Source organism: Octopus bimaculoides, chromosome 24 (assembly GCF_046866305.1).
Source record: "Octopus bimaculoides isolate indiv1 chromosome 24, ASM4686630v1, whole genome shotgun sequence".
In the NCBI taxonomy this organism is placed as follows: domain Eukaryota; kingdom Metazoa; phylum Mollusca; class Cephalopoda; order Octopoda; family Octopodidae; genus Octopus; species Octopus bimaculoides.
The window spans coordinates 21,182,767-21,196,305 of NC_142951.1; the positions used below are offsets into that span (position 1 = coordinate 21,182,767).

General features: G+C 38.5%; 1 protein-coding gene across 6 annotated transcripts in view; it reads left to right on the forward strand.

Annotated features, from left to right (window-relative positions):
• Window positions 1–13,539, forward strand: part of LOC106873148 (trichoplein keratin filament-binding protein) — a 48,852-nt gene that overhangs the window by 24,319 nt on the left and 10,994 nt on the right. For all 6 annotated transcript variants that reach the window (XM_089341221.1, XM_089341226.1, XM_089341222.1 and 3 more), the window contains 5 exons: window positions 1,960–2,028; window positions 4,930–5,103; window positions 8,195–8,307; window positions 11,233–11,299; window positions 12,611–12,721. In XM_089341221.1, coding sequence (XP_089197347.1) covers window positions 1,960–2,028; window positions 4,930–5,103; window positions 8,195–8,307; window positions 11,233–11,299; window positions 12,611–12,721 — 534 coding nt within the window. The remainder of the gene's footprint in view (window positions 1–1,959; window positions 2,029–4,929; window positions 5,104–8,194; window positions 8,308–11,232; window positions 11,300–12,610; window positions 12,722–13,539) is intronic.

Here is a 13,539-nt window from a genome sequence, read left to right on the forward strand (position 1 = left end):
AACCCATGCTAGCATGGAAAGCGGACGTTAAAACGAGGATGATGATGATGATATATATATATATATATATATATATATATATATATATATATAATTATATAAAATATATAGTTTATTTAGAGCTTGTTAATGTTAACAATAACTCACATTAATATACAGATAGGAAGATGTGCTTGTTGTGAGCTATATTCAAAATAATATTTTTATGGAGGCAACACAGGCGAAGTCTGAAAGAACATAATTAAAATACATATTCGAAACTTATATAAATTTATATAAAGATTCCAGAATACATAAATATATATGAATAGACAAATGTTGATGTGATACATAAAACACAATTTAATTTAATAAAAAAAAACGATTGAATTTAAGAAAAATCTCTTTTGTATGTACATTTAAAATTATAATACTTTAGTATGATGAAATTAAAAATTTTTCTCGAGAGAATTAAGTATTAAAGAGACAGAAAGAAAAAATATAAAAATCACATCTACAGGCCGTTTCAGAGATGTGCCAAGGAATTTGACATATTTCATATTATTAATCATGGCACTCCCCTCATCAGAATGTTATACAAAGTTCGTAGACACATTTACATACCAGGACCGGTTAACCGTCAATGTGTAACATCCTGATGAGGGGGAGTGCCATGGTTAAAGCTGACAGTAATTTGAATAGTGCCAAATACATCCAATTGCTGAAGGACAATTTGATACCAGACTTGGATGAAGGTGAGTCATTTCAGCATGATGGGGCTCCATGCCACAAGTCATGTGCAACACAATAGAGTCTTGCTGATGAAGGTGTTACCATATTGAAAGATTGACCATCTCAGAGCCCTGACTTAAATATCATCAGGCAATATGGAGCTATGGCAAAGAATGAATCAAGTTTCGATTAGGGAGCAAATATTTAAAAAAAAGTGGAAGTGGATTGGTAGCGCAATTAGAAAGGACACACCAAATGTAGCGAAAAGTGCTTTACAATGGAATCCGGATGGATATAGAAAGAGGGGTAGGCCTAAGACCTCATGGCGTAGATCAACACAAAAGGAACTAGAGAAAGGGGGACATTCATGGCAGAGTATAAGTACAGAAGCGAGAAATTATGTGACATGGAATTCAATTATAAGTGGCCTATACTCCGCGTTGGAGGGTTAAAAGCAAGAAAGAAAGAAGAAATATGGACAGAACTAGAGAGGAGAGATCATCTGAAAAATCTACACAATCTTGAAGAGTTGTGGGAGCTCAGCCACAGAGAATGGTATCTCATACCTGTGAAGATGGTGAAGGATTTGTACACATCTCTTTCCAGGTGCATTGAAGCAATTATTCAAACCAAGGGAAGCCATACAAAATAACAATGTACAGTAGCTTCTTGAAAGGAACATTAAGTAATAAATTTTTATTATAGACATTTTAATGTTTTAAAACATTGTATCATGATTGGTTTATGTGAGGTGGCCGAAAACTTTTGCACAGCTATTTTTGGTGATTGTCTCACATGTTCCCCTCTCATTCAGAACCCCTACTACAAAATATAATGATTAGGTATGGAAATGACTCCAACAGGACCAGTGTTTCATCTGTAAAAAATGCAATGTGAAACCTCCACTTATAAGTTTGCAATTAGTAGAAATTTACAATAGTTTTAAGTGGTCAAAGACTTTTGCATGATACTGTATATATATGCATGAATAAGCATATGCATAAATATATGTATGTATATATATATATATATATAAACAGTAACATCCACCCCTCGGGGTCAGCCACATTTAAGTGGCAAATATACTTCACTTTATCGTGCAGTTACTGTTAATACCTCGTATATATATATATATATATATATAAATACATATATGTATATATTTTGTAAATGTACACTTTACAAAACAGCCTATTCCTATAGAACATTATATCTAACCCTTTATTTGGTAATACTTATTTCTTTCAGGTCGATCGAAAATTATTTACTGAGCATGTTGTATCAGAGTGGGAACATCAGCTGGAAGATGCTAGAAAGGTTTGTTTTCCTTCCTTCCTTGCCTTCCCCCCCCCCCCCCCCCCCCATGTTCATTCATTTGCTGAAGCATTGTCCCTTCCTCTCTTTATCTCATCCTAAAAAACACACTCACCAACTAAACTCTCTTCTGAACATTCTACCTAGTTCTAAATTACTGCGCGCGCATGTGCGTGCACACACACACACACACACACACACACACACACCATCATCATTATCATTTTACATCTATTTTTTTCTTCTCAATGCTGGTATGGTTTGAATAGATCTCAAAATGTCTCTATCATCCAGCACATACACAACAACAGAGAAAACTAGTCAACTTAGTTGTGTATATCTTACAATGTAGACTGGATGCATTTTATCATGCTTCCAGCTCTGAAGAAGTTGTCTTGTGGAATTGATATCATTTGGTAGACACAAACATTCCTTTTTGCTCAAAAGTTATCAGCCTTACCTCTAACAGTTACCATATTTATTGGTTAATAAGATGTACTCTTATTTTCCAAGTATATTTGTGGAAGGAAAAGCAACTTTACTGTGTTTGATCATACATATTTTGAAAGTTAGACTATCTTTCTTAACCATTTAGTATTTAAACTGGCCATATCTGGCCCAAATATTCTGTTTTACATCCAAACCAGCCAGATCTGGCCTCTCGCATCTACCCTACAATGTCATTGTAATAATAAGCCATCACATCATCAAAATCTCAAAGCTACAAGATGATGCATGATTAATTCAAAACAATGTGAGTAAATAAGCAATACATCTGTCAGAATAATGTGAATGCTAAAGGGTTTAGCCCTAATAGTCTTATTCCCTGCTGTTCCATCCATCCTGTATTTGAATATTTTATTATTAATTTAGTTGTATTACATTTGACACTGCAATTACTGTATTTACATGTCTTTTCAATAATGCGAAAAATAATCCAATTTTTGTTAACTTTTCATTTTTCCATTCTTTTTCTTTATCCACACTCCTTTCCATATTGTCTGTCTCTCTCTATTATTAATTGTCTTGTTAATATACAAGTTTGCTTCTGTTGAATTCCAGCCACCACAGCCAGTTATATATGTATATATATATTTAAATTCAGTCATGTTTTCGTTTTGGAGAGAATTGAAATAAAGCTTTCACTTTCTGTTATTGTAGTAGTAACTATGGAAGACTGGTGGGATTATTATTTGTATGGACTTAAAGATTGGTCGTTATTTAGTATATAATTTAGTCATTGTAGGTTATTATTAATTCCGATACAGATATACATAGAATTATGTATTTCTTGTTGTAGTTTGATTTTAAAGTTAGAGTTTAATCCTGCCCATATTTGATTGAATACTGTTGTACATAGGGTAAATGTGTTTGAAAGTTGTGTGTTTTGTTTTTTGGTATGTTTGTTCCCAAACAGCACTTCTTTTAGTGCTGTTGACACTGCCGGATTGAACGATAGTGCCCAGATGTCGAAATCATAATGATATCAGTGGGGCAGCTGATGATGGAGGTATGTTGGATTGTTGGTACGGGTGTGTTTTTGTATATGTGGAATAGTGTTATAACACATCCTTTTGATATGTATGTATGTATGTATGTATGTAATGTATGTAATGTATGTATGTATGTATGTATGGAGGCGCAATGGCCCAGTGGTTAGGGCAGCAGACTTGCAGTCATAGGATCACGGTTTCGATTCCCAGACCGGGCGTTGTGAGTGTTTATTGAACGAAAACATCTAAAGCTCCACGAGGCTCCGGCAGGGGATGGTGGCGACCCTGCTGTACCCTTTCACCACAACTTTCTCTCACTCTTACTTCCTGTTTCTGTTGTGCCTGTATATGTATATATATATATATATATATATATATATATATATCTTAGACTATTCTTTTCCTTTTCTCTGGACCTTCCTTTCCTCTTTCTGTTACCCATCTTTTCTTCATCTTAAACTGAGAATCAACTTCATACATTCACTGTGGGCTTCATTTTGACTTTTGTTGTTTTTATTTTTATTTTCATTTTTGATCTCCCTGTATATATCATCATCATCATCATTATCATCATTTAACATCTGCTTTCCATGCTGGCATGGGTTAGATGGTTTGATTGGAACTGGTAAACAGAAGGGCTGCACCAGGTTCCAGTCTGATTTGGTATGGTTTCTATGGCTGGATGCCCTTCCTAATGCCAACCACTCTGTGAGTGTAACAGGTGCTTTTTTACGTACCACTGGCACAGGTGCCATTTACATGACACTGGTAATGGCCATGACTATGATTTCACTTGGCTTGACAAGTCTTCTCAAGCACAGCATATCGCCAAAGGTCTCGATCTCTTGTCATCACCTCTGTTAGGCCCAGGATTGAAGATCGTGCTTCACCACCTTGTCTCCTGTCTTCCTGGGTCTACCACTTCCACAGGTTCCCTCCACAGTTAGAGCTTGGCACTTCTGATAGATCGCTAACCACTACACACATTTTTTTTCTCTCCTTGTTTCTTTCTGTGTTCCTTTCTGTGGAAGAGCATAGGCTCGAAATGTTAAAGACTTTTTCAATTCCCGAGCATTATACCAATACATCTATTTGTTTTCTACACCACCTGTTAGTGTATTATGCTTATTATATTGTTGTGAACATCACTTCCACAGATTCCATTCAATTTAAGTACATCTATCATCTTTGATTTGCATTACATGTCCCATACCATTCATTTGTCTCTTTTGCACACCATGTATGAACCATCTATTAATCAGGTTATCCTCTCAATGCATTAATACTATCATTCATACATTGTACGTCCGGTGAAACATATTTGCTTTATTTCTTTCTAGTTTTTGTAAAACTTTGAGTTGTTTTAACAAGGATTTCTTGTTTTTTTTTTTTCCTCTCACAACCACTACAGCAAGTGGAAGAGAAGGCAAAAGAAGAAGAGACCTACAGGCAACAAATGGAGGAGGCAATGAAGGCTGCAGCCAAGAAAGAGCAGATGGAGCAGGAGAAGAGGATTGAGCAACAGAAGTCTTTGCAAGAAATACTGAAGCAGCAGGTGGAAGAACTGAAAAGAAAAGAGGAAGAGGTGAGGTCTTATAGGGATCCATAGTCAGAGATGTGTGGAGGCGCAATGGCCCAATGGTTAGGGCAGTGGACTCGCGGTCATAGGATCGCGGTTTCGATTCCCAGACCGGGCGTTGTGAGTGTTTATTGAGCGAAAACACCTAAAGCTCCACGAGGCTCCAGCAGGGGGCAGTGGCGAACCCTGCTGTACTCTTCCACCACAACTTTCTCTCACTCTTTCTTCCTATTTCTGTTGTGCCTGTAATTCAAAGGGTCGGACTTGTCACACTGTGTCACGCTGAGTATCCCCGAGAACTATGTTAAGGGTACACATGTCTGTGGAGTGCTCAGCCACTTGCATGTTAATTTCACGAGCAGGCTGTTCCGTTGATCGGATCAACCCTCGTCGTTGTAAGCGACGGAGTGCCAACAAACAGTCAGAGATGTATCTATTTTGCTATTCACGTAGGTGTTTGTCTTGATTTGTTCTTTTTTATGCTTACTTCCTCTTTCATGGCTGAAAGTGAATGAGAAGTTGGTGTTTTCAGGTGTGTGTTCTTCTTCATCGTTTCTTTTCTTTTCTTTCAGTCATAAGATTGTGGTTATGCTGTGGCACTGCATTCAACGGGTTTAGTCAAGCAATTTATTTTTTTTTTTTTAAGTCAGGTACTTTTTCAATGGGTCTCTCTATCCCAACTGCTAAGTTATGGGGACATAAACAAATCAACACTAGTTGTCAACAGTGGCAGAGTTGGGGACAAACATAACACACACACACACACACACACACACACACACACACACACACACACACACACACAAACACATATACTCACAAATGCACACACGCAAACTTATACAATCACACATACCCACACATGTGTGCAGCAGGTTTCATACAGTTTCCATCTACCAAATCCACTCACAAAGCTTTAGTTGACCTGGGGCTATAAGTAGAAGACACTTGCCCAAGGTGCCATGCAAACATTTCCAGATCTTTAGAGATGAGAGCTGTCTTAAGAATTATTTTCAAAGGAATTGGCCAAGTGAAATGTTTGGTGGTATATATTCCAAATCCTGACATTCTGATTTCAAATCCCTCCATGGTCAGCTTTTGCCTTTCATCCAACTGGGTTAATATAATAATAAAGTACCAGTTTAGTACAGAATCAATACAAAGTTAGGACCAGAAGCTGTGTGGTGTTTGTCCTGACTCTCTGTTCTGAGTTCAAATCCTGCCGTGGCTTCTTACATTGGTTAGTAGATTTTCTGAATTGCTTGATTTAACATCCACTGCAGAAGTCCAGTCTTTGTTGTGATGTGGTGGCTTGCATGCCCCAATGATCCTGAGAGCTATGTCAGCCGAGTACAAGCTTTCTCTCTCTCTCTCCCTCCCTCCCTGCCTGCCTCCCCCATTCCCTCTCTCTCTCTCTCTCTCTCCTCCCTCCTTCCCTTTCTTTCTTTCTTTCTTTCTCTTTCCTTCCTTCCTTCCTTCCTGCCTTCTTTCTTTCTTTCTTTCTTTCTTTCTTTCTTTCTTTCCTTCCTTCCTTCCTTCCTTCCTTCCTTCCTTCCTTCCTTATAATATATTATTGTGATCGACAAGAAAATAACATTTTAATATTCATTCTTTACATCTTCTATATTTGTCAATCTATTTATCTGTCTATTCACATTGACAAATACATTGATGGGTTGACAGTGGAAAGTTGGCTTACATAAAATAGATATAACAATAAACTTATCATAGAAAGCAGAGAAGGCAAAATATGGATCAAAGGGAATACAGTGAATATTTATGAGAGATAAGAGATTGTGTTTGAGATAGAATAGAAAATGAAGACGAGAGAAAACATCAAAAAAAAAAACTGTAAACGTATGGTTGAAAGTTACATGAATATTCTCTGTTATCATTGTGAAGCTTTTAGATGATAAATGAATGTTTGAACTACTGAGAAAATGGGCAAGCCATGTTCCCCCACTCACAGCCTTATTCAGAAGAACTGAAAGGTGTTTTTTAATGAAAAAGTATACAATTTCAAATAAAACACTAATTTTTATGTTCTCTATAAACTTTCAACCATCTAAAACATTTTGTATTTACCATGGAATCTTCTTGGGTACACTAGTTAAATATAATGTATTAAGTTATTAACTATAACATACCATTTATACTTTTTACTTGTTTCAGTCATTAGACTGTGGCCATGCTGGAGCACCACCTTGAGGTACTACTTATTTTTGCCAACTGAGTAGACGTGAAATAAAGTGTCTTGCTCAAGGACACAATACACTGCCAGGTATTGAACTCACAGCCTTATATTTGTGAGCTGAATAACCTAACTACTAAGCCACATGCCTTCACATATTTTAGTAATTAAAAATTTGATTTACATTTTTTTTTATTTCTTTAATAATTAATATTTTTACTGTAACAATTACATCAAAGCAGTCTGATTGGCAGAATTGTTAAAGTATGAAACAATGTAAAGCCATTTATGTTCTGAATTCAAATGACACCCAGGTGAACTTTGCCTGTCAGTCTTCCAACTACTGGAGTCAATAGAGTCAACTATGTTCTCTCTCTCTCTCTCTCTCTCTCCAAGTTTGACATCTTGTGCCTACCCATGTGAAAAATTAATATTTATAACTACTTTTTCACAATAAATGTAATTATGTTTTTCCATGTTGTTAATTAAATTTTCATTAAAGAAGTCTAGTTGAATTACACTTAATTCAATGTTATCTTCTAACATAAGAAGGATCCCTGCTCTTTTATTAGAACATTATTTTGATTGTCTCATTAAGTTTTTTTCTCGCTAATCATAATTGGTCATCTAAGGTAGCAAGCTAGAAGAATTGTTACCATGCCAGACAAAATGCTTAGTGGCATTTCGTCTGTCTTCATGTTCAGACTTCAAATTCTGCCAGGGTCGACTTTGCCTTTCATCCTTTTTGGGGTCGATAAAATTAAGTACCACTTGAGTACTGGGGTCAATGTAATCGACTTACTCCCTCCCTCCCTCGGAATTGTTGGCCTTGCACCAAAATTTGAAATCAGTCTTAACTGGTTATCGCCTGTGTTGAGTTCCATATGAAAACTTATTGTGTTTCAGGCTGCAGAACTTCAGGAACAACAAGCCAAGGTAGAGCAGGAGAAATACCAGATGGAAGTTCTGGAAAACGAGCGTAGGAAAATGGAAGAGAGGAGGAAAAAGCGAGACTTTGGGTGAGTCTCTTTTTACCGCATTACCATCACCATCACCATCATTAACACCACTATGCACCACCACTGTATGCACCACCACCACTGCCATCAACATTACTATTATCACTGCAACCATTACAACTGTCACTACTATTTGCCTATCATTTCACCACTAGCTCTTACATCCTTAATCCTATCATTACCTCCATAATCATTTTCATCGTCATCTCTCATCATCATCATCACCACCACACCCTCCTGATCTTTATCATGATGATTATTGATGATGACCATCACCACTACTTTTATTTCTTTCCTGCTCCACCCAATCACTCCCAGCCTCTCTTCCAAAACTCGAGTAATTATGTGGCTCCTCTACAGCAAAAAATCTCTTCTGCTCTTATGTACTTTGACACACCCTCACTCTTCTTGCATAAAACTTCTCCCCTTGAGGTTCAAAATCTTACAAATCAACAATGACTGTGATGTTAACAGACCATATGGAATCCAAAGCCGGTGTGTCTTGATCACCACACATCTGCTTTCTTTACTCATTGTAGTGGTTTCCAATGTAAGGGGTTTCACTATAATTCTGAAAGGTTTGTGAAGAAAAGATCCTTTACTTTTGAAATAGTCTATTTTAAAACATAAAATGTTAATGAATATCATCGTCATCATTTAACGTCCATTTTCCATGCTGGCATGGGTTGGATGGTTTGACAGGATCCAATAAGCTTAAAGCTTGCCTTGTACTCCAGAGTCTGTTTTGACATGGTTACTGTATACCCCTTCCTGATGCCAACCACTTTACAGCATACGCTGGGTGCTTATTTCATGCCACGAGAATTAGTGAGGTTGCCATGCTTGTATGCACACTAACCTTCCTGAGATTCCATTGCACTTCTTATGTTTCAACACATGTATGCCTGCATGCATTTATGCATGCATGCACGCTAACCTTCCTCTGATTCAACTACACCTGTTATGCTTCCATGCATGCATGCTAACCTTCCTGTGATTCCACTACACCTATGTTTCCAGGCATATGCATGCACAAACTTGCACACAGACTAATTTTCTTGTGATTTCCACACATGCACACTCGCATGCATGTACAAGCGCTAACTTTCCTGTGATTCAACTACACCTCCTATGTTTCCTTGCATGCATGCCTGACCACCAATCTGTCTGAATGCATGCTCACCTGTACACACACGTGCACGCAGGCATGCTAGCCATCCTGTGACTCCAGTATACCTCTTATGTTTCCACACACGCACGCCTGTCTGCCTTCAGTCATGAATTTATGCAAGCATGCATACATGCACTTATGCACATACACACACACACATGGTAACCTCCCTGCCATTCAACTATACCTTATGTTTCCATACCAGCACACATGCTGGCATGCAGTTAGGTGCGTCCACATACACGCTAGTCTTCCTGTTATTCAACTACACCTGTTATGTAAGTACCTTGAGAGAAAAGTTGAACCTAAGAAGCATCAGTTGTGGTGTGCAAGAGAGACGATTGTGCTGGTATGGTCAAGTGGTGAGAATGGATGAGGATAGCTGTGTGAAAAAGTGCTACATCCTAGCGGTTGAGGAAACCTGTGGAAGAGGTAGATCCAGGAAGACCTGGGATGAGGTGGTGAAGCACGACCTCTGAACATTAGGCCTCACCGAGGCAATGACTTCTGACTGAGACCTTTGGAAATATGCTGTGCGTGAGAAGACCCAGCAAGCCAAGTGAGACCAAACTCCAAGGCCTCTGCCTGGGATGTAGCCAGCCCACTTACGCGTAACATTCCTTCTTTGGACACTAAACTCTGCTTGCGAAGACCTGTTGAGGCAAGTGAAATCGAACTCAAACTAAATTTGACGACTGGCCCCCATACCAACGTCTCCTCCATTGGACACTAAACTCTGCTTGTGAAGAACTGTTGGGGCAAGCGAAAGCGAAATCGTGGTGGCACCACCGTTCGAGTGTGATCGTTACCAGTGTCGCGTTCCTGGCACTTGTGCCGGTGGCACGTGAAAAGTCATTCGAGCGAGATCGTTGCCAGTGCCGCTGGACTGGCTCCTGTGCAGGTGGCACATAAACTACACCATTTTGAGCGTGGCCGTTGCCAGTACCGCCTGACTGGCCTTTGTGCCGGTGGCACGTAAAAGCACCCACTACACTCTCGGAGTGGTTGGCATTAGGAAGGGCATCCAGCTGTAGAAACTCTGCCAGATCAGATTGGAGCCTGGTGTAGCCATCTGGTTCACCAGTCCTCAGTCAAATCGTCCAACCCATGCTAGCATGGAAAGCGGACGTTAGACGATGATGATGATGATGATGATGATTTCTGACATGTGCATTCTGTTAAGCAATCAACACCACAAACTTCATATATCTCTTTGAGAGCCTCAGCAGCTTTCTTGCTTTTATAGAAATAAAAAAGCAAAATATGGCAAAAATGTTCATTCCTGCACTCCCTGTTAAAATTACGTGCAATTTGCTTCTAAAGTAAGCTAAAAGTAACGACTATCAAATGTCAAAAGGAAAAAAATCATAACATTGACAAAAGTCATTCAAAAAAATTTACGAAAAATGAAATTATTTTCTTGCCAACCAAATATATATATATATATATATATATATATATATATATATATATATATATATATATATATATATAAATGGTTGTCCAAAAAGTTTTCATATATCAGAAAAAGAGATACTCGTATATTAAGTAATAGAAGGGATATAATTTTATACTACTATTTATACAATATTTTAGTTTCATAACAGCAAATGTTTGTTATCGATTGGTTTCATGCTGAAAACCTTCCAGAAGTGAAGAGGTGAATTGCTGGTTGGAAAAGTATAGAAATATAAAAAAAACACAGCCAAACTCAAATTCATGTTCTAATAGAATTATCTTTCTTACTTTTTCAGACGTGTGTTACTAAGACAACATAAAACCCAAATGCAATGTCAAGCAAGGAAAGTACAGCAAGAATTGGTAAGAAACTTTCTAGATTGTTTTGTGGGTTTATGTGATATGGCTGCATTTGTTCACCCACCACTGCTTGACAACCAGTGTTGGTTTGTTTTATGTCACCGTGACTTAGCAGTTCAGCAAAAGAGAATGATAGAATAGATATGAGGCTTAAAAAAAAAAGAGTGTACTGGGGGTTGATTTGTTTGACTAAAATTCTTCAAGGTGGTGCTCCAGCATGGCAGAAGTCTAATGACTGAAACAAAGGAAAATTATCTTTTACTTATCATTAGATTGTGACCATACTGGGGCACCACCTTGAAGAATTTCAGTCAAATGAATTGACCCCAGTACATTTTGTTAAAGCCTGGTGTCTATTCTGTTTGTCTCTTTTGCTGAACTGCTAAGTTATGGGGACATAAAACCAACCCCAGTTGTCAAGTGGTGTTGGGGGACAAAAACAAGCACATACACACTATGATCATGATCGTCATCATCATCATCATCATCATCATCAACATCATCATCATCATCATCATCAATATCTGTTTTCCATGCTGGCATGGGTTAGACAGTTTGACTGGAGCTGGCAAACCAGAGAGCTGCATCAGGTTCCACTGTCTGCTTTGGCTGGATGCCCTTCCTATGGTCAACCACTTTACAGAGTGAACTGGGTACTTTTGTGTGGCACCAGCAGGGTTGCTAAGTAACATGTGAGACAAAGACCTCTCTGCTGGAAGAGGGAGTGGAGCCAAGGAAAGTGGCTTTGTCCCAGAGGAGAGGTTAAAGTATAATAGACGGATAAAGAGAGTTGTCTTACTATAGAAGAGATGCTTGTCTACTCCGGCAAGAAAAGACAGGAGAGGAAGGAGAGAGTAGAGAGAAAGATAGATAGACAGGAGAGGAAGGAGAGAGTAGAGAGAAAGATAGATAGACAGGAGAGGAAGGAGAGAGTAGAGAGAAAGATAGATAGACAGGAGAGGAAGGAGAGAGTAGAGAGAAAGATAGATAGACAGGAGAGGAAGGAGAGAGTAGAGAGAAAAATAGATAGACAGACAGTGAGAGAAATGTTGGAGATGCATCAGGACCTACCCACGGGGAACATTATGGGAGTATAAGTGCTACAGAGGGGATAGAGGGTGGATGTTCCATAAGAGCGTGAAGGGAGATGTTTAGAGATGAGGGAGAGGTGGCTGTGGCAAATGATGGTGAAAGATATTGGAGGGACTGGGACAGGGATGTGGTAGTTGTGTGGTGTGAGGACATGGAGAGTGTATGGATAGGCACACGAGGGAGAATGGTTTGGTCTAAGAAATGTGGTTTACTTTTTAACAGGAAGAAGACTGGAAGCTGTTGTCCATGTTGGTAGACAGAGAGAAAGAACTTGAACAAATTGAAACAGCCAAGAGACAGGCAGCACTGAATGATGCCAAATGGATGAAAGAGGTAAGTAGCTGTAGTAGTAGTGGTAGTAGTAGTAGTAGTAATTGCTACTGTTGCTGCATACCCCCCACCCAGGTAGCTCTGATCCAGTAGATTTTTAATCAATGATATTCTTTTGTATCATTCTAATGTGATATGAGGGAAATTTGGCTGCTATTTCTAGCAGGTTGATCAAGCATCTAAGTGCTCCTTTGTCAAAAAAAAAAACTGTTACAGTGTTGTTATTGTTGTTGTTCAACCCCTTAGCATTTAAACTGGCCATATCCGACCCAAATATTCTACCCATTTTATGTTCAAACTGACCAGATCCAGCCTCTCACACCTATCCTATAAAGACCCTCTAAAGATAAACAATGACATCATCAAAATTTCAATAATGCAGGATTAATTCAAAATGATGTGAATTTGACAGAATAATCTGAGCACTAAAGGGTTAACCCTAGGCCAGCTCTGATCTATGTTCAGTGGTGTTCCTGCCATGGCCACTCTGACTTTTTTGTGTATCAGGGACTACATTATCCAGTGTCCTTCACAGGTGTGTGATTTTGCTGTTATTTCTAGCAAGTTAAACTGGCATCCATTAGCATCCTCATAAGTACTGCTATATTGTTGTTTAGCCCTAGGTCAACCTTGATCAAGCAATCAAGCAGATCTATGATTAAGAGCATTCCAACTGTGACCATCCCATCTTTTTCCAAAGAGCAAGGCAACAAAGTTTCCATTACCTAAATGTATCCAATTCTAAGATGGAGATTTGTGCAGGTGTGGCTATGTGGTAAGAAGCTTGCTCCCCAACCACATAGTTCCTGGTTCAGTCCCAC